The 27944-nt window shown below is 42.8% G+C and overlaps 2 protein-coding genes across 7 annotated transcripts in view; one reads left to right on the forward strand and one right to left on the reverse strand.

Moving 5' to 3' along the window:
• The first annotated feature begins 376 nt into the window (after positions 1–376).
• nup160 (nucleoporin 160) lies at positions 377–19026 on the forward strand. Of its 4 annotated transcripts, none has more exons than XM_051381195.1 (34): positions 377–497; positions 922–1030; positions 1581–1791; positions 1947–2169; positions 2245–2435; positions 2652–2888; positions 2972–3069; positions 3147–3231; positions 3413–3481; positions 4207–4290; positions 4416–4586; positions 4738–4837; positions 5053–5218; positions 6049–6182; positions 6267–6427; positions 6735–6871; positions 6986–7056; positions 7172–7325; positions 8315–8384; positions 10058–10156; positions 10239–10358; positions 10556–10651; positions 11038–11132; positions 11319–11415; positions 11594–11699; positions 11814–11974; positions 12127–12187; positions 12753–12863; positions 16920–17043; positions 17756–17857; positions 17941–18082; positions 18186–18311; positions 18473–18568; positions 18780–19026. In XM_051381195.1, the coding sequence occupies exons 1-34, from the start codon at positions 398–400 to the stop codon at positions 18861–18863; spliced, it is 4191 nt and encodes a 1396-aa protein (XP_051237155.1). In that variant the 5' UTR covers positions 377–397; the 3' UTR covers positions 18864–19026. The 4 variants fall into 4 exon arrangements, with proteins under 4 accessions (XP_051237155.1, XP_051237156.1, XP_051237157.1 ...); XM_051381196.1 differs by having other exon boundaries at positions 7175–7325; XM_051381197.1 differs by lacking the exon at positions 12753–12863.
• A 546-nt stretch (positions 19027–19572) lies between these two features.
• The window catches only part of LOC127352646 (fibroblast growth factor receptor substrate 2), a 12288-nt gene continuing 3916 nt past the window's right edge, over positions 19573–27944 (reverse strand). Inside the window, exons 2-7 of one of the 3 annotated variants that reach the window (XM_051381206.1) lie at positions 27655–27722; positions 27475–27566; positions 21951–22137; positions 21678–21812; positions 21247–21410; positions 19573–20898 (exon numbers count right to left, since the gene is read on the reverse strand). In XM_051381206.1, coding sequence (XP_051237166.1) covers positions 19861–20898; positions 21247–21410; positions 21678–21812; positions 21951–22137; positions 27475–27540 — 1590 coding nt within the window. In that variant the 5' untranslated portion in view covers positions 27541–27566; positions 27655–27722 and the 3' untranslated portion in view covers positions 19573–19860. Of the gene's footprint in view, positions 20899–21246; positions 21411–21677; positions 21813–21950; positions 22138–26074; positions 26587–27474; positions 27567–27654; positions 27744–27944 lie in introns of those variants that run through there. The other 2 variants (XM_051381205.1, XM_051381207.1) reach the window with 2 other exon arrangements.

A 27944-nucleotide genomic window follows, 5' to 3' on the forward strand; every position in this document is an offset into this window, starting at 1 on the left:
GACAGACAGGTACAGACAGTATATATAGGAGACAGACAGCATATATAGGGACAGACAGTATATATATATATATATAGGGACAGACAGGTACAGACAGTATATATAGGAGACAGACAGTATATATAGGTTACGTTACAAGGCTAGTAAACGTTGGCTGCGCTGTTTTCTTACTTTGCTCTACGTTGACTTTACCAGTTCCAGCTTCACCATCACCAACTTTTCTTAAATATTTGTTTATTATTATATTGTATATATAGAGACAGACAGTATAGATATAGAGAGACAGACAGGTACAGACAGTGTATATAGAGACAGACAGGTTATGAAGCGTCCTGTCTCTTTAAGTGTTTGAAAGGAGCGCGCGGCGCGGCCTCTCTCCCGCTGACGTCACTGGTGTATGAGGAAGATGGCGGCGGTGTTGGAGCGCAGCTTCATTGAGATCTGCGGGTTTGAGAGGGAAACTCTGCACAGGGTCCGAGAAGTGACAGTAAACCTCGGTAAAGCTTGTTCTCTTGTCCGGTTGTTCTTTATAGCAGCCTGTTTTAATGCTAGCACACCGCTAACAGCTGCTAGCACATGCTAACCACCGCTAGCACGCCGGCTAGCAGCGCTAGCAGCACACGCTAACATAATGCGGCTGATGGCGGGTTGTTGTCGGACTAAATTAAAGCTGAACAGGTGAAATGAACCGTCGCTATCTCGCGGGGCTGTTATTTACCTGCTCTGTCTGTCTGAAAGCTAACGGGCACATTGTGCTGCTCAGCTTCATTAGACAGGACTGAACCAACCAAAGTGCACATTATTACTTACTAACAGAAAGAAGAGTTTTATATGTATGAGGGAAATATTGGCCGCTGGCGAGTTGTTGGAAAAGTATCAGTCACATGATCTGTGCCCATTAATATTGTTTCCTTCGTGCAGGTGTGAGTGCTCTACCTGGTGGTGTGAAGTTTGCAGACAGTGCTGGAGCCTTTCATTATGAGGACAGTGGGAAGCTGCTGTCTGTCACCAGCAACAGATTCATCCACTGGTCAGTAAACGCATCATATATCAGCACTGCTCACCGTGAACATGAGTTATTGATCAATCTGAGCTCTTTCAGTCTGTGTACAGTCCAACAGCTATTCCATGGTCTTGAATGTGTGTTCATTTGGGACATTTTCTCTTATTTTGCTAGTCACAGGTTGAGGTTTGTATATATTTTGTTTATTTGAACCACATCAGATTAGGTTATTGGTATACTGATCAGTTGACGCTTTCCATCAGTCTGATAGTAACAGAAAAACTCACGTATTGAGATCTGATGTACAAACTCGTCCTAGCTAAACTCTTTGCACAAACTTAAATAAGCAATAATTGCACATGTACAGTTAGTTATACACTGTTTAAAATATATTTGCATACCATATTTCTTACTGCATGCTGCATATAGTGTATACATTGTCATTATAGTCTTTATATTTTCTATTATATCTTTATTGTATTCTTACACTTGTGTATTCTTTGCACTACATTGCCCCTGTACTGCTGCGTCAAACACTAATAAAGGATTATCTTATCTTAACGCTGACTGTGTGCAGGTCCACATCAGGAGACACGGTGCAGCTGGTGGAGCAGTCTCTGGACACCAACCTGCTCAACAACGCTGTCAAACTCAAGTTCACCCACTGCACCGTGCTGCTCGGAGGAGTCACCATCCAGGAGACCCTCAACAATGTCATCATCCTCGTCTCCACTAATCAGAGCGTCCACAGACTGCTGCTGCCCCACCCCTCACGCATGTACCGCAGTGTGAGTAAATAACGCTGGGACAGAAAGCTAGCACACTGAGGTTGAAGCTAACACAGCCTTAGTATGTTAGCGTTAGCCTCACTCTTGCCAATGGTGTTACAGTAGACGTAGACTGGTAGACGTATAACTAGATGTGTACCTGCCGTCCCCTGCAGGAGCTGGTGACGGAGCTCCACATGCAGTCCATCTTCACAGATGTGGGGAAGCTGAGTCTGCAGGACCCCTCTCACAGTGCCATCATCCCCAGCTCAGTGGGACAGACAGGGAGTCCCAGCACCTCCACGGCCTGGCTCAGTCAGTCTGGAGAGGCTCACTACGCTCTGGGTTCACCTGCTGGAGGCATCATGGTGGTCACTCTGGCCCCCCACGACACTCAGGGTAAAGACAGCCTAACTGGTTTCACTGGTTTCCACACTCGTTCTCCAGTCGGTTCTATAACTGCGTGTGTTGCAGGTGGTGTGTCGGTGCTGGAGCTGAAGAGGAGCTCCATGATGCAGAGGCTGTCTGGCTGGATGCCCACGGCCATCCGTGGGGAGCAGAGTCCAGCAGACCTGGTCCTCAGTCTAGCTGTCAGAGAGCTAGAGGAAGACTCCTTCATCTTTGCCCTCTGTCAGGATCACAAACTGCGCATGTGGTCCTTCAGGGTGAGACCCTCACCCACCTATCCAACATCAGACATACTGCAGACACACTGAGGCTAAAGCTAACAGGTTGTATTATCCTAACGCACTGAGGCTAAAGCGAACAGTCCTCAGGTAGCGTTCACTGAATGTAACACAGAATTATGATTTTATTAATGTTAGTAACTAGTACAGCATTCAACAGAGAAGTGCATTAAACCTGTTGTGTTTCCTCTGCAGGAGCAGGCGTGTCTGCTGGAGGCGGACATGTTGGACTACATGCCGGCCTGTAAAGGAGTGAAGCGGCTGGCCGGTCAGGGTCATCGGCTGAGGCTGGCGTTCTCCTCCACCACTGGCCTCTGCTTGTCCGTCTACCTGGCCGTACCTCAGAGAGGACAGTTCACCGTCCTGCAGCTGGTCGCCACCGACAACAACCGCTACAGCCTCGACCACATTTCTTCTCTCTTCACCACACAGGTAAACTGCAGCTGGTGTCATTTCTTTTATCTTCTAACATGTTTGTTTGATTAATAAATGAGCTAAATATTGTCTGTCAACAGGAGACTCTGGTGGATTTCACTCTAACCTCCACAGACATCTGGGGTGTATGGGTGGACGATTCTAACACCACTGTGGTCAAATACATCAACTTTGAACAGTGAGTAATGTCAGGAATGATCCTCTCTCTTGAATGAATGAATCTGTCTTTGTTATGACACTGTGTGTGTTTTCCAGTAACACAGCCGGTCAGTGGAACCAGGTGTTCGTTCAGCCTCCACCTGAGGAAGAAGTCCATATCGGAGTGGACCAGGACCCCAGAGTAAGACCAGTCCCACACCAACAGCCACTGATAAAACTGTGACCTCTGACCTCTGCATGGGGGACAAAAAGTGATCATTAAAATATCAAATTAGACTTTATGGTATCCAAGTGGTCAGGTGTGTCTCCATGGTAACTAATGTTGACTGTGTGATGAAATACTGTGTGTTGTATGTTAACAGGAGACATACCTGGATGTTCTCTTCTCTCCACTACGCTTCACAGCTTCAGCCATCGTTAAAGCTCTACAGGTGAGAAACTAGGCGCTGTAGTTAAAGCTCTACAGGTGAAACTAGCTGCTGTTTTTAAAGCTCTACAGGTGAGAAACTAGGCGCTGTAGTTAAAGCTCTACAGGTGAGAAACTAGGCGCTGTAGTTAAAGCTCTACAGGTGAGAAACTAGGCGCTGTAGTTAAAGCTCTACAGGTGAGAAACTAGGCGCTGTAGTTAAAGCTCTACAGGTGAGAAACTAGGCGCTGTAGTTAAAGCTCTACAGGTGAGAAACTAGGCGCTGTAGTTAAAGCTCTAGAGGTGAAACTAGCTGCTGCAGTTAAAGCTCTACAAGTGAAACTAGCCGCTGCAGTTAAAGCTCTACAGGTGAAACTAGCCGCTGTTTTTAAAGCTCTACAGGTGAAACTAGCCGCTGTTTTTAAAGCTCTACAGGTGAAACTAGCCGCTGTAGTTAAAGCTCTATAGGTGAAACTAGCTGCTGTAGTGAAAGCTCTACAGGTGAAACTAGCCGCTGTAGTGAAAGCTCTACAGGTGAAACTAGCCGCTGTAGTTAAAGCTCTACAGGTGAAACTAGCCGCTGTAGTTAAAGCTCTATAGGTGAAACTAGCTGCTGTAGTGAAAGCTCTATAGGTGAAACTAGCCGCTGTAGTGAAAGCTCTACAGGTGAAACTAGCCGCTGTAGTTAAAGCTCTACAGGTGAAACTACCTGCTGTAGTGTGTAGGTGATGAACTTTTTGTGTGTTTCAGATCTACCGCAGAGGCTCAGAGAGGATCTCTGATCTGTCCTGGGAGACTCTGAAGAAGGAGGTGACGGTAGCGGTGGAGAGTGAGGTAAACAGAATTGTGCTTTACTACAGAGAGATGAAAGATTTTAATATCTCATACTTAAACAGTGTCTGGTGCTGGCAGTAATCTCTAATTTCCTTCTGTCTGTCCTCATGTCTGTGGTCGTGCAGCTGCAGAGCAGTGTGACAGAGTTTGAGTTTTCTCAGGAGGAGTATCGTCAGCTGCAGGTGGAGTTCTGGTCCAAGTTCTACGCCTGCTGTCTGCAGTATCAGGAGGCTGTGTCCATGCCTCTGGGTCTGACTGTGAGCCAGCACACCAACATGGTCTGTCTGCTCAAGAAGGTAAAGACATTGCTCACCTGACCAGGTAGAGCAGTTACACACTGACCAGGTAGATCTAGTAAACACTGACTAGGTAGATCTGTTACACACTGACCAGGTAGATCTGTTAAACACTGTGTGACGTATTTATATTCTGTATTCTGTGTTTCAGGGCTTTGTGTCGTTCCTGCTGCCGTGTTTCGCTGTGGATCATTTGTACCTGTCTTATGACGAGTACCTGTTCTCAGAGGAGGAGACGCCCATCACTGAAGGTAACCACACCTTTACGCTGCTGACAGAGCTTGGAGCATTGAACTAGTGCTGCGCTGTAGTATATGTTGTAATAATGTGATAATAATGTTATAACTGTTATAATAATGTGATAATATAATAATTTCATAATAAAATTATAACTGTTATATGTCATAATGTTATAATAATGTGAATATAATGTTATAACTGTGTTAAATATAATAATGTTTAACAGACCCTGAGGTGGGCCGTGATGTGCTGCAGCTGGTCCAGTGTCTGAGGCTGGTCAGTGACGCGGTTTCTGGAGAGATGGCATATGAGATGGAGAAAGCTCTGGAACACCTTCAGTCCCCTGAGAGAGCAGCTGAACTTGTGCTGGAGAACATGCTGTCCAATGACAGGTCAGGGTTCTGATGTATTGATTACACTGAGTTTATTGTAACTGAACAGAGATCAGTGTCACTGGAGGAGATGGATCAGTCCATATGTGTAATGAATCAGATTGAGCTGCAGTCAAGTGTGAGCCTATTGTGACGTCACCCATTGGTAAAACGGAACCAGCAGAGGTCACATAAAGCGAGTTGAGCTGCTCTCATTGGCTGCTCGTCTGCTCACACAGGATCTGGTATTCCAGATAAACAGTAAAATGTGTTTGTGAACAGATTTGAGGAGAGCAATAGTCAACAACAGAATCTGGAGCCATATCTGATCAGCACTGTTTGACAGTTTGATCTGAGTTTGGTTGAGCTGGACTGACTCACTGAGAATGAGCTGTCAATCACAAGGTAGCCCCGCCCTAAAGCATACCCTGCTTTATGGTCTGTTTTACTCTAAATGGGACCATCAGTTACTAAATGAACATCATCAGCCAGAGAGCTAATGTTGTGCTGCTGTATGTTTAACAACAAGACCAGCAGCTATGAGCCATGTGATGGAGCAGATTTTGACCAACGATACGTATATTGACGGCTGCAGCCTGAAGTAGTGAGTACAACAGCCAATGAGATGTGAGTATTGGGGCTGTTCAGCGGACACTCAGTGCTGTCAGATATATTGATCTCAAATTTCATTTAGAGACATTTTCACTGGAACTCCTCAGTAGGTGTCAGGAAGTAATGGACACCCAGCAGCCAATCAGAGTCCAGTATTCACACAGACTATAATATAACATGTGATATTAGATGTGTGTGAATGAATATTGATGGAAGGTGTACAATAATTGATCCTGCAGTGATAACGTGATCGAGGACATCCAGAACAAACTGCAGGATGTGCGGAACCCTATGGCGGCCATGATGGTCCTGCTGAGAGAGATGGACCTGGAGACGGACTCAGAGGTGGGAGGAGAGGGACCCGTCGCTCCTGGTAGGATCATTAAATTAACCTCATATATGTAAATATTAATGTCACATACGTGGACTCAGTGTTTCCCTGATCTGTGTCTGCCAGGAGCGACTCTGAACGTGAGGATCAGCCTGTCTCAGCTGTACGGCAGCAGCTCTGCAGTGTCTGTGGTCTGTCAGGCCGTCTGTAACCTTGCCATGACCCGGGCCCTGTTCTGTAGAGACCTGCTGATCCTTCAGAAACTCTACCTGCGCTTCGGAGACAATGTACGCACGCTCTCACACTCTCTCACACTCTCTCTCTCTCTCTCTCTCTCTCTCACACTCACACTCACACACACCTGACCATTAGTCTTCAGTCGATCTGAGTGAGCAGATAAATACAATTAAAATGTTCCAGGACAACAGGGATTTTTTTCAGGATATTTGATCATTTTCCAGGTTGTCCAGGGCTGTAAAACTCTGAGCCTGTACACTGAATAACAACAGTGACACCCAGTGGTCAGAAGACCCGCACAGAGTTAATACTAACACATTGATCCATACTGTGTGTGTGAATGTGTGTGTGCCTCAGGTGTTTCTGGGTGGGGGGGCTCAGCTGCTGCAGCTCCAGCAGGATCTGATCCCTCGGAGCTCCCACCTCCTCTCCTCCTATCACCTCCTCAAACACATCAGTCAGAGCCTGGCCTCCTCCGTCCCCATCGACATCCTGTGAGTACTGATACTGTGCTGCCTGTGTACTAGTACTCACTGATACTGTGCTGCCTGTGTACTAGTACTCTCTGATACTCAGACTCATTGACCCCTGACCTTTGACCCCTGCAGAGATGCCAACCTGCAGCACCTCACAGTGCTGGAGCTGTCTGACACCCCGACTCTGTCCTCCTCTAGATCAGGTCAGTGACTGATCTCAGATTCAGCTGAATATATCAGACCCAGACATACAAAGACAATTTAAATAAACAGCTAAACAATGTGTATCTGATTATTGATTATTGGTGTTCCTGTCAGTAGTGTTGAGTCCTCAGACGGTGGTGGAGCTCTTCTATCAGACTGCAGCCAGGAAGATAATCATCTCTCAGCTCTTCTGTCAGCGGCAGACCAACTCCTTGCTGCTCTGGACCCACATGGTCTCCAACGTGGTCCACTTGCTGGCTCAGCTGCTGTATCCTTCATACGTGATCAATACCTCACTGGAAACTAGTTATAAAAGTAAACCTAGGGTTCCCACGCCTCCTCGGAATTTAGAGACTACCCTTTCAGTCCTGGAAACACCTGGAAATTGATTATAATGATCAAATAGCCTGAGTGTGTTGAACCTTTAACTGTATGGTCTTTAATTTGACAGTCGACTGTTGGTGGAGAACCGGCAGTACGACGCAGAGCACGTTAACCAGCCAGCGAACGAATTTGCAAAGATGTTTCTGGCGTGCTTTTTTTTTTTTAAATTCTCATGAAAGTGAAAGTGGAAACTTGTTGTTGTGGTTAATTAATTTAAACACAGCAGTGTTCATTGTACATACAAACACTTTGTACTTTAGCTAGTAATGTATGTAATGAATGAGACTGGGGTTCAGCTACCACTGAATGATATGACTATCCTGTACTGTCGATAAAAACCCAGGAAAATGATTTCTGTCATTAAAAATCATAGACAACTTGTTCCATCTGAATAGGAAGTGAGTTTAGTAAGTTTAGTGACGTATGGATCAATGTTTTTGTGCAGGAAACTACAATGATTTATCAAATGAAAAGGTACAGATCTCAGCGATTGGTTGAATTTGTGATATTTACTGGAAGGACTGAATGTATTTAGTAAATGAAGCAGACAGTCAAATTTACATTCATACAGCCTGTTGTTATTGATCACGTTGTTGCGATAAATAAATACATGCGCACACACAGTGACGTTAATCGTATGTGGAACGAACACATTCACTTTCTACTTCTTTAATCAGTGAACAAGTGGAAGATACACAAATTTAAAATAGAAGAAAAACATTCAACAGGTTTTTGATAAAATTATTAAATTGAATCAATATGGGCTAATATTCAGCGTGATGAAGAGGAGTTCTTACAGCTGCCAGTGAAGATCAGATGCATTATATTTTCTATATTGTAGTGACTTGTTGAATCTTAACTGATGTGCCCCAGTTGGCCCAGTAACCCTGGTTTCCAGTTCCCTGAGTGTCTGATGGCCAACTGTCAGTACACACAGCTGCAGGTGAGTTCAACTCAGCTGATCCTTCGTCTCACGTTATCATTTAATCTCTTTCATATCAGTGTTCACATGTTTAACTCCACATTGTCTGTCAGACATTACTGGAACAGCTCCACTGTTGGTACTTATTGTGCTCCAGATATTGACATCATTGTTTAATCTATTTAATCTATATACAGTGTTTAAACTGTATAATCTATCTGTATAATCTATATACGCTGTTTAATCTGTATAATCTATATACGCTGTTTAATCTGTATAATTTATATACAGTGTTTAATCTATTTAATCTATATACAGTATTTAATCTGTATAATCTATATACAGTGTTTAATCTGTATAATCTATATACACTGTTTAATCTTTATAATCTATATACACTGTTTAATCTATTTAATCTATATACAGTGTTTAATCTGTATAATCTATATACAGTATTTAATCTGTATAATCTATATACACTGTTTAATCTTTATAATCTATATACAGTGTTTAATCTATTTAATCTATATACAGTGTTTAATCTATTTAATCTATATACAGTGTTTAATCTGTATAATCTACATACAGTATTTAATCTGTATAATCTATATACACTGTTTAATCTTTATAATCTATATACACTGTTTAATCTATTTAATCTATATACACTGTTTAATCTGTATAATCTATATACACTGTTTAATCTTTATAATCTATATACACTGTTTAATCTATTTAATCTATATACAGTATTTAATCTGTTTAATCTATATACATTGTTTAATCTGTATAATCTATATACAGTGTTTAATCTGTTTAATCTATATACAGTGTTTAATCTGTATAATCTATATACACTGTTTAATCTTTATAATCTATATACAGTGTTTAATCTATTTAATCTATATACACTGTTTAATCTGTATAATCTATATACAGTATTTAATCTGTTTAATCTATATACATTGTTTAATCTGTTTAATCTATATACATTGTTTAATCTGTATAATCTATATACAGTATTTAATCTGTTTAATCTATATACAGTGTTTAATCTGTATAATCTATATACAGTATTTAATCTGTTTAATCTATATACAGTGTTTAATCTATATAATCTATATACAGTATTTAATCTGTATAATCTATATACAGTATTTAATCTGTATAATCTATATACACTGTTTAATCTGTTTAATCTATATACACTGTTTAATCTGTATAATCTATATACACTGTTTAATCTGTATAATCTATATACACTGTTTAATCTGTATAATCTATATACAGTGTTTAATCTGTATACAGTGTTTAATCTGTATAATCTATATACAGTATTTAATCTGTTTAATCTATATACATTGTTTAATCTGTATAATCTATATACAGTGTTTAATCTATATACAGTGTTTAATCTGTATAATCTATATATAATGTTTAATCTGTATAATCTATATACAGTGTTTAATCTATATAATCTATATACAGTGTTTAATCTGTATAATCTATATACAGTGTTTAATCTGTTTAATCTATATACAGTGTTTAATCTATATAATCTATATACAGTGTTTAATCTATATAATCTATATACAGTGTTTAATCTGTATAATCTATATACATTGTTTAATCTGTATAATTTATATACAGTCATATATCACATTGTGTATCTCACCTGTGTTGTCTGTGTGCAGGAGTACGTGAGGCTCATTGGACCCTGGTGTCAGGTGAACATCGGCTCCTGTCGCTTTATGCTGGGTCAGTGTTACCTGGCCAACGGGGAAGGTCAGAAGGTGAGTGACCACAAGACCTTCTGTACACCTGAAGGCGTTTTACCTGTTGACTCATTGTACTTCCTGTCCATTGTGTGTTCAGGCTCTGCAGTGCTTCCAGGAGGCAGCAACGGAGGTGGAAAAAGAGGAGTTCCTGATGAGACTGACGGGAAGCGAGGAGGAGGAGGCTGCATCCACCCCCAGACTACAGTACTACAACAAGGTACACCTGGATGAGCTTCACCTGACGGACAGAAATTAAACACTAATCAACTGATTTAAAAAAATCAGTTTAAAGGATATCACACAGTGACTAACCATGTTACCTGAACTTAGTGTTGAGTTCAGTGTGACAGCAGACAGTTGAGATTCAGGTAGAGCTACCCTTCACGTACTTCCTGTTTCCTTCTGTTGGTTCAGGTGCTGCGTTTGTTGGAGGACGTTGGTTTATCTGAGCTTGTCATCCAGTTGGCCTCTCTGGCCATAACAGAGGCAGTGAGCGACATCAACAGCCAGGTAATGTTGATATGTCGATCAATCATATAATATATAATCAGTATGTTTATAGATATTGATCTATGGAGCCATTATTGTAGCAAAACTGTTTACAAATGTGAGTGGAGAGTTGTGTAACTATCTCAGTCTGTGTGTACATAATCAGATTTATAATCTGTACAAAAATCTTTTACACATTTGCACATCTGGATACGATTTGTAGATTATATTATTTTTACAGACATAAGTCTGATTATCTACACACAGATTGAGATAGTTACACAACTCTCCGCTCACGTTTGTAAATAGTTTTGCTCCATATTGATCTATAATAAATAATGTGTTTGTGTTCAGGTGTTTTTACCTGTAGTTTGTAGATCTTGATCTATAATCGATAATGTGTTCAGGCCGCTCTGTGGACTAGAATATTCAAACATCACCTGGACCTCGGACACAACAGTGAAGCGTATGAAGCACTCACACAGAACCCAGACAGCAGCATGTACGTATTGTTATTATTAACGGTTGATACTGTGATCAGTATAAAATCAATCAATCTGATTATCAACTTTTATTACTGTAAAACTGACCTCTAATAGAGACAGCAGGCCTCTAATAGAGACAGCCGGCCAGTAAAGGAGACCCGTGTCTAACTGCTGTTTTCTGTTTTTTAACGTTGTGTTTTCAGGCAGCTGGATTGTCTCCGTCAGCTGGTGGTGGTTCTCTGTGAACGCTCTCAACTCCAGGATCTGGTCCAGTTCTCCTACGTCAACCTGCACGACGAGGTAACACCTTCATCTGACCTTTGACCTCTGACCTGCCTCAGTAACTGCTGCAAACTTTTACTTTGATGAGATGAGATTATTAACATGTTTCCAAAAAACCTTGTCAAATGTCAGCGTTGTTGTTACGTACAGGAAGTAGCGATTTATTGATTATGAATGAGAGAATATCTGTCTTCAGGTGGTCAGTATCATTGAGTCTCGAGCTCGAGGGTTGGACCTGCTGGCTCACAATTATTACGAGCTGCTGTACGCCTTCCACATCAACAGACACAACTACAGGAAAGGTACAAACATCTGTAACACCATCTGTAAAATCTGTAACACAGGGCTGCAAAATTAATCAAACATTAAGAGTGTGTGTGTGTGTGTGTGTGTGTGTGTGTGTGTGTGTGTGTCAGCTGGGACTGTGATGTTTGAGTTCGGGATGCGTCTCGGTCGAGAGGTTCGGACCCGTCTGGGTCTCCAGAAGCAGGTGAACTGTTACCTGGCTGCTCTCAACTGTCTGCGCCTCATCAGACCAGAATACGCCTGGATAGTCCAGCCCGCCTCCGGAGCTGTGGTACTTATACACACATTATACACATTGTATATACATTGTATACACATTATACACACTGTCTACACATTATATACACATTATGTGCACATTATACACACATATGGTACTTACTGATCCTTTGAACAGTCTGGTTGCTGTGTCTGTTTATGCAGTACGAGCGGCCCGGAGCGTCTCCAAAGAGAAACTCTGATGGAGAGTTTTCTTCTGAACCAGGTGACATCAACAGTCTTTTACACAACTTTATTAACTAGCTGACAGTGGATCATTACAGTGTTTTTTTTAATAGTACGTTGCTTTAAAGCAATAATCAGCAATTAGAGCCTGGGTCTGTCCGAGGTTTCTGCCTCTTAAAAGGATTTTTTTCCTTGCCCTTGTCTCCAAGTGCTTGCTCATGGTGGGAACTGTTGGTTCTCTGTAATTAATGTTATAAGGAGTTCGGTCTAGACCTGCTTTGTTTGAAAAGTGTCCTGAGATAACTTCTGTTATGAATCGGTGCTATACAAATAAAACTGAATTGAATTGAATTGAATTGAATTGAAACCGGTTCAAACTAAGTTTAATTTAAGAAAATTGATCAATTACTATTACAATGACTGAATGCTGGACAGCAGACAGGAAGTCCTCCTTACTTGTGGGGACGCTGCCATCTACTGGACGAAGATCATACAGAGAACAAAACCCTAAAACTGTTCATGTTCAATTAAATAATGAAATTCATGTTACATTGACTGTGGTCATAACAATAAACATCATAATTAATAATCTGTTTTTGCTGCAGTCAAACGTCAGGTGGACATCCTGGAACTCAAGGACCTGGAGAAAGAGTACATCCTTTCCCGCAGCCGTCTCACCCTTGCACAGCATCACCCGCCGTCTGCTGCCATCGCTGGTACACCTGAGACACACACCTAAAATACACCTGAAATACACATGAAATACACCTGAAATACATTTTATTTTAATAGCGCCAATTCACAACAGAAGTTATCTCAGGACACTTTTCAAATAGAGCAGGTCTAGACCGAACTCTTTAACATTAATTACAGAGACCCAACAGTACCACCATGAGAAAGACCTTGGAGACAAGGGCAAGGAAAAACTGCCTGTTAAAAGGCAGAAACCTAGGACAGATCCTTCAGCTCTAGGTGGGTGGTCGTCTGTCTCGACCAGTTGGGATGTGAGAGAGAGAGAGAGAACCGTATTGAGCATTCAGAGAACGTAGTGTTCTAGAGGGGTAATTGGGTACTATGAGCTCTTTAAGATATGAAGGGGCCTGACCATGAAGAGGTTTATAGGTGAGGAGGAGAATTTTAAATTCTATTCTACATTTTACAGGGAGCCAGTGCAGAGAAGCTAGTACAGGAGAGATGTGATCTCTTTTTCTAGTTCCTGTCAGTACTCGTGCTGCAGCGTTCTGAATTAATTGGAGCGTTTGAATGGACTTATTGGGGCAACCTGATAATAAAGAGTTGCAGTAATCCAGCCTTGAAGTAACAAATGCATGGATTAGTTTTTCTGCATCTGTCTGTGATAGGATGTGTCTAATTTTTGTAATATTACGTAAATGAAAGAAGGCAGTCCTGGAGGTCTGCTTCATGTGGGAGTTAAATGACAAATCCTGATCAAAGATAACTCTAAGATTCCTGACAGTGGTGCAAGAGGCCAAGGTAATGCCATCTAGAGTAACTATATCTTTAGACAGTGAGTCTATAAGATTTTTTGGGCCAAGTACAAGAATTTCTTTTTTTTCCTGAGTTTAACATCAGAAAATTGCAGGTCATCCAGGATTTTATGTCCTTAAGACATGTTTGTAATTTAGATAATTGATTAATTTTATCGGGCTTAATTGATAGATATAACTGCGTGTCATCTGCATAACAGTGAAAGTTAATGGAGTGATTCCTAATAATTTTGCCTAAAGGGAGCATATATAAAGTAAATAGTATTGGTCCAAGTACAGAACCTTGTGGAACTCCATGACTAACTGTAGTATTTATTGAAGATTCATCGTTAACATGTACAAACTGCGAACAATCTGATAAATATGACTTAAACCAGCTTAGTGCGGTTCCTTTAATGCCAATTTGATGCTCAAGTCTCTGTAAAAGAATATTATGGTCAATGGTGTCAAATGCAGCACTAAGATCTAATAATACAAGTACAGAGACAAGTCCATTGTCTGAAGCAATCAAAAGGTCATTATTAACTTTAACCACAGCTGTGCTGTGATGAACTCTAAATCCTGACTGAAAATCCTCAAATAAACTATTGTTATGTAGAAAGTCACACAGCTCTTTGGCGACTACTTTCTCCAGAATCTTAGAGAGGAAGGGGAGGTTAGAAATCGGTCTATAATTGGCTAAAACCCCTGGGTCAAGAGTGGACTTTTTAAGAAGGGGTTTAATTACATCTACTTTAAAGGACTGTGGTACATATCCTGATAATAAAGAAAGATTAATCATATCCAGTAAAGAAGTGCCAATTAAGGGAACAACTTCTTTAAGCAGCCTAGTTGGGATCGGGTGCAACAGACAGGTTGATGGCTTCGATGTAGAAATTATTGACGTTAACTGATGAAGATCGATAGCAGAAAAAGTCTAAATATATATCTAAGTTTACATTAGTTAAAGTTTCTGAACTTGGAGAGCCACTGATAACTGTTGATGGCAGTTGGTGATTAATTTTCTCTTTAATAGTAATAATTTTATTATAGAAGAAGCTCATGAAGTCATTGCTACTTAAGTTTATGGGGATATGTGGCTCGATAGAGCTGTGACTCTCTGTCAGCCTGGCTACAGTGCTGAAGAGGAACCTAGGGTTGTTCTTATTTTCTTCTATTAGTGCTGAGTAATAGGCTCCTCTGGCATTACGGAGGGCCTTTCTATAGGTTTTAAGATTATTATGCCAAATTGAGCGATATTCTGATAATTTGGAAGAGCGCCATTTCCTTTCAGATTTCCTAGCTATTTGTTTTAACTGGAGGGTTTTGTGGTTGTACCATGGTGCTAGTCTCCTATCTCCTCCTTAAATTTAGCTACAGCACTGTCAGATAGACATCTGCTGTAGGAAGTTTTGCCTAATGGCTTATAATCTAATAATATGAATTCAAAAGTAATTAAATAATGGTCAGATAGGAAAGGATTATGTTGGAAGACTATTAAATGTTCAATATCAATGCCATATGATAAAACAAGGTCAAGAGTGTGATTAAAACAATGAGTTGGTTTATTTACACTCTGACAGAAGCCAATTGAGTCTATTAATGATATAAATGCATTACTAAGGCTGTCATTGTCAACATCCACATGAATATTAAAATCACCTACAATAATTACTTTATCTGATTTAAGGACTAAACTTGATAGAAACTCTGAAAATTCAGATATAAAATCAGAGTACGGTCCAGGAGCGCGGTACACTATAACAAATAGAACTGGCTGCAGTGTTTTCCAGTTTGGGTGAGAAAGACTAAGAACAAGGCTTTCAAATGAATTATAATTTAGTTTAGGTTTAGGGTCCATTAAAACGCTCGAATCATATATGGCTGCCACTCCACCTCCTCGGCCAGTGCCTCGAGGAATGTGAGTATTAATATGACTGGGGGGGGGTGGATTCATTTAGGCTAACATACTCCTCGTGGGACAACCAGGTCTCAGTAAGACAAAGTAAATCAATATCATAGTCTGAGATTAATTCACAAACCACACACACTTTGTCAAGTGTTTGTATTTCCAGGGCAAAATTGAACGCAATATTAAGTTAACGACATAGCACACGTTGTCACTCAAGCAGTTGAATGGCAACGGTGTTTGCTAGCCTACTTGACATGCATGATTTGCGGTTGGCATTAAATTACTAGATTTACCCGAAGAGGAAAGGCTGATGTCGTCATCATCATCATCTGTGAGGTCCACCACCACACTGGCAGGGCTGGGAGTCTCTTCAATTTGTCCGGCAAGGCCGACACTGGCTGCGGCTGCAGAAGTGCTTGGCCTTGCGTCACGTAGGTTATCAAACACGGTGCATTGTTCGGCTTTTAAATAAACTCCATGTGTCGCCAGATGTTTCATCAAATTTGACGTGATACCTCCCTTGCATGCAATTGTTCTATGGCATCTGTTGCATGTCGCCGAGTCTGCATCCTTAGACGTGAAATGCAGCCAAAACCTTGGAGCGTTTTGCCTTCGGCATCTTCATTGATCCTCTCACTATCAGTTCTGATCAGCAAGTGTGCTGAGTAGCGGCACTGATGTCACGCAAGTTGACACCGGAACACCGGGTGGCGGTAAAAACAAAAAAAAGTCAGGCACCGAAATGTTCATTCTTATTTGGTCTGGTTACTACCGTTTACGTCGGAACCGGTGCCCTATTGGTACCGCGTTTCGGTATCCAACCCTACTGAGGAGTTAGTTTTAATTTTGATTAGATTTTTATTTCTTTAAATAATTTAGGTGGTCGGGGGACAGACACAGTCTCTATGGGGTTTTGGGTGGGTGACTGTTCTAAAGAAAGTGCAGAGAAGTGTGTAAGACAGCAGCTCTGCTTCCTGGTCCCAACTCTGGACTGTCAGGTTTTAGAGATAAACTTTTTTTCTAGATAAGAGAGCTGCTCCGTCCAAAGTGGGATGGATGCCGTCTCTCCTAATCAGACTAGGTTCCCCCCCCAAAAAAAATACACCTGAAATACATCTGAGACACGCACCTGAAATACACTTGAGACACAGCTGTACACTTTGAACCATCACTCATAATTTCTGTCAAATTTGACCAAAAAATAATTTCAATCATTGGTTCTATAAATCAATATTTGATTTGTTATTATTGTTGTTGTCTTTCTTTGAACTGCTGTAGTTGAATTATTGATTATTGTTTCAGACTCACTCACAGTGCCTGTCTGTCCTTCAGTGGCCCTGTTCACTCACCTGTCTCACCTGTCTCACCTGCAGGTAGTGCTTCAGCAGTGGAGATGGTGACCCTGTTGGTCCAAACAGGACTGTTTGACTCGGCTCTGTCTGTCTGTCAGACCTTTAAACTCAACCTGACGTCTGTCTTTGAGGGTCTCACCTTCAAGTAAGACACTGCCTGTTTGTCTGCCTGCCTGTCTGATCTTATCATTAAATCTTAAGTATTTTAAGGTTGTACAAATAGAAACTCTAAATATAAGAGTTGTGATTAAAAGTGTTTGTCCAGCGCTGAGCCCCAGTGGTAGGATGGCTCTCTGTCTCCCTCTGGTGGTTGTATGAAGTTCTGACAGTATTCTGGATTTAAATCTCTGCTGGGTCCAAAAAATAAAATACATTTAAACGTTGAACACAGGATTTATTAGTAAATATATTTCATCTAATCTAAACCAAAACTTACAGATTTGTGTTTGGATCTTAGTTTTGTTTGTCTGATGAAGGTCCGGTAGTTATTAGTTAATGCTGAATTAGACTGCAACCAAATGTAAAGCCTCATACAGCTCCACAATAATACAAAGTTACACATACAGGTCAGAGGTCTGTGCTGTAGATACAGGTCAGAGGTCTGTACTGTCTATTTAATGTGTATAATAGTAACACTACTATTAACTTTAGTCCATTCGTCGGTGCTACAAATGCAAAAAACATTTATTACAAAACTCACAGGATAAGTTTTATATCGAACTGCAGTAAATAATTATTAATTCTTACTATATATCAGTTATTTGATCGCATGATATTAAATATAAAATTCATATTTACTGTATTAAATATATTGATTATTATATTGTTATGAGCTGAAGTTAGTTTTTTGTGTTCAGGTGCATCAAGCTGCAGTTTGGGGGGGAGGAGACTCAGAATGAAGCCTGGAGCTGGTTGGCTGCCAATCAGCTATCAACTGTCGTCAATACCAAAGAGTCCAGGTTTGATTGTTATTGATTATTTATTATTATTGACATTTTAAATCAATGGAGTGTCACACAGCGTTCTCTTCTTCTGTGGTCAGTGCTACAGATGAGGCGTGGCGGCTGCTGGCTTCCTACCTGGACAGGTATCCGTCCGCTAACGGACAGTACCACCGCTGCGTCATCAACAAGCTGCTGTCGCATGCCGTCCCTCTGCCCGATTGGCTTGTCAAGTCTTACAAGGTGAGTCATCACCCAATAGAGAGGAAGGGATGGGGTGGGGACGTTTTATTCTGCAGAAGCACTCACTGTTTGCTGCTTTTTCTCCTATGATGCATTGCAACAGGCCGTGGATGCAGCGTCTCTGCTGCGTCTCTTCCTGAACTTTGACCTCCTAGACGCTGCAGCCGAGCTGGTGTTGGAGTACGTGGACGCTCTGCTCGGGAGAGGACACCAATACTTCGGAATAGAGGTAAAAGTACTGCAGACTGTACTGCCTTATAGAGGTCAAAGTGCTTTGCGTACTAGAAGAAGTCATTGTGTTGAGCTAATGAAACTCTGCTGTTTAAAATAATATAATAATAAAAGTATAATTGCTGGTGTTGATTAAACGGACTCTGGTTGCTGTCACAGAGGCCTCTGTCTGCGACGTCGTCCTCCGTCTGGCTGCCGTACACGTCCATTGATCAGCTGCTTCAGACTCTGAATGAGACTCAGACCAACAGCAGTGTGAGTCTCTAAATTGATGCTTACAGTTTGATTCTGCCCACCTCTGTATCCCACAATGCAAAGCGCTGATCTCAACCTCTCAGCTCCACAAGCAACAATTGTATTTGTGGGCGGTTTCTAATTCATAATATTTCTGTTGGATGTGAATAAAAGTGATGGAATCGAACCTGACGTCCTCCTGTATTAACCAATGCTCGCTGTCTGTTTTCAGATGTACAATAAAGTTCGAGACAAATTGGACAATTATCACAAACTGGTGGAGCAGACGACCAAACGAAGACTCGTCACTCAATAGAAACTCACCTGACTCCTCCGGCCGTCAGCTGACATATTGATATTTTTGTATGTTTGTTGAACTTGTAAATATTCAGCGTCGTTCAAACAGCTTCTTTTATAATCGACTGTTTTTGTATCAGAGCTGTGGATTGTGATCACATTAAAGTTTGTTTTTCATTTCATCCACTGTGTCGTTGGTTGTTTCTGGATGAACAGACCTTTTTCACATGAAACAGTCAGGTAAACTCAGGTGTTAGCAGGGCTTCAATACACTGGTAACACCTAAGTTTGCCCAACTGTTTCAGGTGAAAAAGGATTATTAGTAATTCTGGGACTCAGTTCAAGGACTCTGGGGATCGGACTGATGAACCTGTGAATGCTGCATGACCCGTTTTACCTCCTGAGCTGCAGCCGCTCAGTTGTAACAACAAAAAGCTGAAAGTGGACCAGATCTGCTATGTAAATAAACAATCCAATCAGCAGCCAGAGAATAACAGATCCCACAGTAAGTTCAGAATACAGCTGTTCTATTTGACGTGTCCTCAGATAATAAAAACATTAAATTCAGTTTTTACCTGCAGCACCTTCATACTCTGATTTGAAGGAGAAGTTTCATTTATTATTGACACAACAGTTAGCTTTGCATTAGACTAGAAACCTGTGGCTACAGCCACACTAAGTGAAACTATATTAGCAGACTGTAGATGAATGAGGCAGAGGTCACAGAGTACAAATAAAAACAGACATTTATTGTGCAGCCAGACTCCACGTACAGACTGTACAGACTGTACCATCAGACAGCAGCTCGCAGTGATCATATAAAGGCTAAATGGAATGCTTTGTTCAGTAATACTGATCTGTACCATACAGGAGGAACGCAGTCTGCGACCAGCAGAGGTAGCACAGGAAATACACCTGCACAGGTGACCTCACAGGAAGTCAATAAGTCTGTCGCTGCGTCTCCGTGGGAATATAAAGACGTCCAAGCGCCGTGTTAACAGGAAGTGAGGGGAGGGTCACACGGTGCTTTTGGTGGGCAGCTCCGTGCTGTTGTGTCGCGTCTTGCGTGACGTGCCGTCGTCTCGCGGCCGCGCCTTCTGAAGGTTGGACATGGCGGCGGTGCGCTCGATGTCAATGAGGGCGTAGAGCTCGGTGCGGCGGGTGGGGGTTGTGGGGGGCAGCGGCGAGGTTGGGGTGCGGGGCGTGTGGGGGTTGCTGCCGTCCGAAGTGCCCTTGTTCCCGGTGCCGCCGTCCATCTCCACCTCAATGTAGTTGAGGGTTTTGGGTTGCTCGGCGTGGCCCGACAGCGGCGGCCGGCGGAAGTCAAAGTTGAAGATGGTCGGGCCCTCGGTGCGGCGGCGGGCCGTGTCGGGCCGGTGGGCACTGAGCGGCGCTGTCACGTTCTCTGTGTTGACGTAGTTGTGCGAGGACTCGAGGGAGGCGGACAGCGGGTGGGAGTAGGAGTGGTGCAGCAGGCCGTGGTGGGCGTGATAACCGTTGAGTGATGGCGTCTTCAAGCCGCCGCAGCCGTTCTCATCCTCCTCTGAGCTCGGCTTCCTCGCCTCCCACACCGGCGGCAGCGCCGGCAGGTTCTCATAGTCCAGCAGGGCAGTGCGCCGCTGTGCCGAGTTGTTGACATTCTGCAGGTCGGGGGTGAGGGGGGGGGGGGGCGGGCGTTGGCGGCGTGGAGCCGTGGAGGGATTGGAGGAGGAGCCGTTGGAGAGCGGGGGGCCAGGCTCAGGCTCAGCAGGAGCCTCGCCGTGGCCGTTAGTCTCTCGGGGCTCCTCGGCCTCCTGCTGCTTCTTCTCCTTCTCCATCAGCTGCCTCTGAACAGGGGTGGGTCCCAGCACGAAGCGGACGCCCTGAGGCTCCAGCAGCACCTGAGGCTCTGGCTGGGGGGGCGGGGCTAGCAGCTCACCACGGACCCTCGGGGGAGGCGGGGGGGTCGGAGGACACTGAGACTGCGGGGAGGTGGGGCTCTCCAGAGGGGTGGTGACCGTCAGTGGGCTCGGCTGCTCCTCCAGGAGGCCGGTGGTGTTCACGTAGGTGTGCACCTGAGAGAGCACAGCAGGTGTTTTGTTACATTGTTACGTCATCGTTACGTCATCCTTACGTCATCCTTACATCATCCTTACATCATCCTTACATCATCCTTACATCATCCTTACATCATCCTTACGTGGTTTTACATTTACAGGAAACTGGATCCGACATAAAAACTCATCAGTTTTATGTTTAAAGGTTCCATATCAATTTTATTAACTCTCATTACTTATGTTAAGTCTCCAGTCTTTGTGCTAAGCTACAGCTGTTTCCCTGATCCTATTGATATGTGTTGGACTCGAGTATTTGGACAGTAGTGTATTGATCAGTATTGTTGAGGAACAGGAAGTGTGTGTTACCGCGTCGTCGGCCACCAGCAGAGGGTGAGTGGACTCCTCCCCCACGGAGGGCAGACGGGTGCTGGCTACAGATGGGTGGCGGGTGGAGGGGTGAGACGGGGCCTCACCCACAGACGGGATCCTGGTCACACCGTTAGGAACCGTCGGCACCGAGTATCCCAGAGCTACAAACACACACAGTTTAGGGTCATTGTGTGTATATGGTCTGTGAATACTGGACTCTGATTGGCTGCTGGGTGTCCATTACTTCCTGACACCTACTAAGGAGTTCCAATGAAAATGTCTCTAAATGAAATAAACTGAATTTGTGATCAATATCTCTGACAGCACTGAGTGTCCTCTGAACAGCCCCAATACTCACACCCCATTAGCTCTGTGTGTGTGTGTGTGTGTGTGTGTGTGTGTGTGTGTGTGTGTGTGGGGTGGGGGACCTGCAGGAGTGTGCGCCACCTGCTGGTTGGGTTCCAGCACCGCCTCCTCTACCACACTGATACTGTGACTGTGCATCACCTCCTGCAGCATGTTGAAGATCTCTTCAGCTCGAGAACACTTGAACGCAAAAATACCTGAAATCACAACAATCAATCACTGATAGATAATCCGATCGATCAAAAATGTGTGAAAAAGTGTGACACTGTTACTGAATACTATAAATGCTGTGAATCAGTAGATATGAGACAACAGGTTGCTATGACAACAGGTACCTTGCCCCGTCTGGCAGCGCCGGCCGCTCTCGAACGAGAAAAGGTTGGAGTCGTAACCATAGCGACGGAGGCAAAGGTAAGGCCACCTGACGTCGTCACGGCGATGGGTGTGGAGGACAAGCTCAGCATCAGTCAACTCCATCACACCCGAGCCCAACTCGTTCCCATCGTCGTCCACGTTGATCACCTGGACAGGTAAACAACAACACAGTCAGAGACAGTCGTCAACAACAACAACAACACAGTCACAGATAGTCGTCAACAACAGCAACACAGTCAGAGACAGTCGTCAACAACAACAACACAGTCAGAGACAGTCGTCAACAACAACAACACAGTCAGAGACAGTCGTCAACAACAACAACACAGTCAGAGACCAGAGGGGTATTGCACAAAACCAAGATAAGGGATTAAGCCGGGATATGTTGGTTATCCTGGATGAATTTAGCCTCAAGTCGGTTGCATGAAAGCAGGTCAAACTTATCCCGGCCAAGTTACTATGGTGATTTATTCTCTGCAGCTAGCCTGCTCCAGACCAGGCTAACAGCCAGGCTAAGATTAATCCTAGTGATTCTCCTGTATTTCCACCGTCAATCCTGTGAGGACTTAATGTGTTTTACAGCATGTCCATGGTCTTTATGTATGTTGCATCATTTTAATTATCCTGCATTAAAATATTACATATATATTGTCATTTCTTATTTCATTTAAATCTGTTGGCTGTTTGTAATTGCAACAGTCTTTTTATATTGATTCAAGTGGAAGTATTATTACTCAGGACAAGTGTTATATTGCTATGCTAATGAAGACTGCTTGTCAAACTGCATAAATATGTGTTTTATTGCAGTAATTGAGATTACAAAACACAGCTGATGAAGTTGCAAAGGTGTTTTCAATGAAATCTGTGACAAGGGCAAAATATATATATATATATACATCTAGTACATAGTGTTTTTTTATTATTTCCCTACTCTTTACTGTTTATTTATACTGTTTTCTCTCTATCCACTTTGTTGCTGTTACATTGGAATTTCCCCAATGTGGGACAAATAAAGGAATATCTATCTATCTATCTATCTATCTATCTATCTATCTATCCCCATTCACCTGTTCCCTCTTCATAATGGCTTGCCCTTTCTTGGAGGATGTACGGGATGAGGAAGCCCTAATCCTCAGACGAGCATTTAGTCATGAAAGAGTCTTCTGGGACAGGTCAGACCCATTGGCTGTTGGAGAGGACTATCTCATTGAGAGATACAGATTCTCAGGTGATGGACTAAGATATTTATGTAGGCTGCTGGGTCCAAAAATACAGCACCAGACGGCAGGAAGCCATGCTCTCACTGTACCACAGATGGTCTGTGTTACAGTGAGATGTTTTGCAAGTGGGAGCTTCCTTTATTCTGTTGGGGATGCAGAGAACCTCAATAAAGGAACCATTTGCAGCACATATCCTGGCTTGGTGGGCCCCCTGTGCCAGTTCTATGGGCTTTTTTTTAACTGCTACAATCATACAGACATTCAACATGTCAGCAGATACCTAATCTATTCACCTCATTTGTTCACTGTTATCTACTTTATAGTCACTGACCAGCCTGCAAAATGTTCTTGTATTTAACTTTAACTTGCTGCCAGGTCCTTTTATGGTCAGACAAGTTTGTTCTTTATGAAGGATAGAAAGATAAAATAGATAAAAACAGATTAAATGACACACATTGTGGATAATTGTTTGCACTTAATCATACTCTACATTTAAGTAACATGAACCTCTACTTGCCACATTTAAAGCAAAGTGTACAACAATTGATTAGTGGACTTAAAGTAACTCCTTTAGTCCTTTAATTGGAGCCTAATGATGACAGTTCCAGTGGAGCACTGTTTATTCATTGTACAGTTTTGGACTACTTAAGCATTAAGCCGGTCCGCTATTGTCTGCCAGGCTTTCTCTCTTTCTTTAATTATAGCATTGGTATTGCCTTTGTTTCTTCTATCTTCCACCTCTTCATAGAACTCCATCAGGAGCTGTTGTTCAGCGGCTAAATACGAACTCTTATCCATGTTCCCATCGGTGATTCTGTGAGCGATCGCGAGGTCTATTTCAGTATGCCGTGAACACGCACTTATCCCGACTATCTACACCTGGCTTAACATAGCCCCACCTTTTCATCCTGGCTCGGCAAACGTGCAACCGATTAAGCCAGGATGCGCCGAGCAGGCTAAGTCAAGCCGGCTTGCTCAATTATCCTGGATTTCTTTATTCTACTTTTGTGCAATACCCCTCTGGGGCCTCATGTACTAATATTGCGTACGCACAAAATTCGTGCATACGCCATTTTTCACGTTCACCTTCGGATGTACTAAAAGTGAAATGAACGTGAGAATGTGTGGTCCTCCACGGCAGCTTCATTGCTGGCGTACATACATATTTTTTGCTTATGTCAGTTGTCAGTTGGCAACACTTACAGGCGATGCATTGAAATTGCATAGCTGAAATTAATAATTGCTCTAGGGACAGTTGCACTGCATGCGAAAGTCTTTATTATTTACAATCAATCAAGCAATTAAACAATTTTAAATAATTTGCAGATTATTTGTGTTAAGGGGTTATTTACTGCAGCGCGCAGTCCTCCACTGTGTATGGAGGAAGTAGAACACACTCGAATTATCTCTAGCCTCTTGGCATATTTATTTAACAGTTAACAATAAAGTGTAGACCGATGTGCCACACACACAACAACTAGCGCTCACTGGGAGCGTGGTGACATCCCGTCTTGTACGTACCGTAACCCTTTCACAATACAGCAGTACAGCATCAGTCAACCGTAATACAGGGACTCCACCACCTGTGGCCTGAAGGCTCTGGCGATGGGCAGATATGTCTTCATATCTGACCACTTCTTTTTCAACTCCGCTGTGGTGCGGTTCTCCGACCCTACCGAGTTTACTGCCTGTGCCACGCAAAATATATATTTTTGGGCTCTACCTCCGTCAGCAGCACCTCCAATTCACACTCTGTAAAATTTCTTTTTTTCCTGACTTTTGCCATTTTCCTAAAGACAGCACTATCTAGGCCTATTTATACTAATTAGCATATTCAAATCGGTGTATTTGAGGGAGGGGACAGGGTGGAGAGTTGTGCTTGTGCATGTGCGCTCAATTTCACGTTGATTGCGATGTACAAAGACAATGTGCGTGGGATTCTGCGTACGCACGTTTTGATACATCGGATTTTTTTTTGCGTACGGAACTTTCACTCTTTCAGTGTACGCCACATTCTAGTAGGAAATCCACGCAAGTCTTAGTACATGAGGCCCCAGGGTTTCCCGCAGCACTTTGCAGCTAAGGCGGCTGCCTTAGCAACACACGCCTGCCACCTTAACTATGTCGTCAAAAAAAACCCCAAAAAAGTAGGCCGGGTGATATGAGCAATGCGAGCGATATCCGCCGTGTTACTCTATCCTGTTTTCTCACTTTCATTCCAAACTGTGACCAATGCCAGTCTCCCTTCTCTGCAGAATGCATTAAAAAAATAATGAAAAACGTGCCATGAATCGGAAAATAATCAGTTTTTATAATCTTTAAATATGTGATATGCCTCCGAATCGCGTGATGCGTCCGAACAGCAGCATCTGGTGGTTGTCATCACGCCATCTATCATCGTTCGCCAAACATTCTACAACATTCTTTATCCGGGTAAAAAGAAAACATTTTTGGGTGAAGACGTTCATCTGGCATTTGGATAGCCTGTCCCATCGAGGTAAGATAATTATTCTAAATTATCTTAATTCTATAAATACTTGAACAGCCTGTAAACTGTTCGCTCAAAGTATCTGAAATTGTTATGATAGGCGTAATGTTTTCTTATCAAGGCTAGTTGCGTTTACACCTGGTTGTCTTATAGCTATACGTTTGATGATTGCACGTGATTTTCTCTTGCATTGTACACAGCCAAAAATTGCGGGCTTCTTCGTACGACAAAGCAGGCCTACCCTAAGTCAGTGACAGTCGTCAACAGCAACACAGTCAGAGACAGATAAACAATGATCAGTGTGATCAATGATCATCAATTGCAGAGAGAGAGAGAGACAGACAGACAGACATGTGTGCTGACCTATTGAACTCACCTTGAATTTGCTTTGATGATTATCTGGAATTGATTCTCTCTCTTCTCAACAAAGTCAGAGACAGTCATCAACAACGGCAACACAGTCAGAGACAGTCGTCGTCAACAACGGCAACACAGTCAGAGGCAGTCGTCGTCAACAACGGCAACACAGTCAGAGACAGTCGTCATCAACAACGGCAACACAGTCAGAGGCAGTCGTCGTCAACAACGGCAACACAGTCAGAGACAGTCGTCGTCAACAACGGCAACACAGTCAGAGACAGTCGTCGTCAACAACGGCAACACAGTCAGAGACAGTCATCGTCAACAACAACAACACAGTCAGAGACAGTCGTCGTCAACAACGGCAACACAGTCAGAGGCAGTCGTCGTCAACAACGGCAACACAGTCAGAGGCAGTCGTCGTCAACAACGGCAACACAGTCAGAGACAGTCGTCGTCAACAACGACAACACAGTCAGAGACAGTCGTCGTCAACAACGACAACAGTCAGAGACAGTCATCGTCAACAACAACAACACAGTCAGAGACAGTCGTCAACAACAACAACAACACAGTCAGAGGCAGTCGTCGTCAACAACAACAACACAGTCAGAGGCAGTCATCGTCAACAACAACAACACAGTCAGAGACAGTCGTCAACAACAACAACAACACAGTCAGAGGCAGTCGTCGTCAACAACAACAACACAGTCAGAGACAGTCGTCAACAACAACACAGTCAGAGACAGTCGTCAACAACAACAACACAGTCAGAGACAGTCGTCAACAACAACAACACAGTCAGAGGCAGTCGTCAACAACAACAACACAGTCAGAGGCAGTCGTCAACAACAACACAGTCAGTCGTCAACAACAACACAGTCAGACAGTCGTCAACAACAACACAGTCAGAGACAGTCATCGTCAACAGCAACAACACAGTCAGAGACAGTCGTCAACAGCAACAACACAGTCAGAGGCAGGTAAACAATGATCAGTGTGATCAATGATCATCAATTAGAGAGAGAGACAGAGAGAGAGAGAGAGAGAGACAGAGAGAGACAGAGAGAGAGAGAGAGACAGAGAGAGAGAGAGACAGAGAGAGAGACAGAGAGAGAGACAGAGAGAGAGAGAGACAGAGAGAGAGACAGAGAGAGAGAGAGACAGAGAGAGAGACAGAGAGAGAGAGAGAGAGAGAGAGAGAGAGACAGAGAGAGAGACAGAGAGACAGAGAGAGAGACAGAGAGAGAGACAGAGAGAGAGAGAGAGACAGAGAGACAGAGAGAGAGACAGAGAGAGACAGAGAGAGAGACAGAGAGAGAGAGAGACAGAGAGAGAGACAGAGAGAGACAGAGACAGAGAGAGAGACAGAGAGACAGAGAGAGAGAGACGTGTGTGCTGACCTATTGAACTCACCTTGAATTTGCTTTGATGATTATCTGGAATTGATTCTTTCTCTGGACAGCTTAAACAGCTACCCATGGCTTCTTCAGAGCACCATCTGATGTCTGTAACACAAACACACATCATACAACAACAACAATAATAAATATATATAAATATATATAAATACTGTGTATGACAGAGGGTCCTCACCTAGATCCTGCCTCCAGTAGCCCTGGTCCCATCCTCAGAGCCTGAGGGACTCTCATTCTTTAGTTAATCTGTGAACATGAACAGCAGCTCTGTAACAACAGAGGTCACATGATCACTGTCCACTCCTTGGGTTCATTCACAAACACAAATATATATTAAATAACTAAATATAAGTAAATATAATAGGGTTGTTACTGTGTTATTTAAGCATGTTGAACCTTTCACGCTGTAGTGTGTTATATTTATTGTATTCTGTTATGAATTGGCGCTATACAAATAAAATTTAATTG

The sequence above is a fragment of the Dicentrarchus labrax genome, unplaced genomic scaffold (genome assembly GCF_905237075.1).
Source record: "Dicentrarchus labrax unplaced genomic scaffold, dlabrax2021, whole genome shotgun sequence".
Taxonomy (NCBI): domain Eukaryota; kingdom Metazoa; phylum Chordata; class Actinopteri; family Moronidae; genus Dicentrarchus; species Dicentrarchus labrax.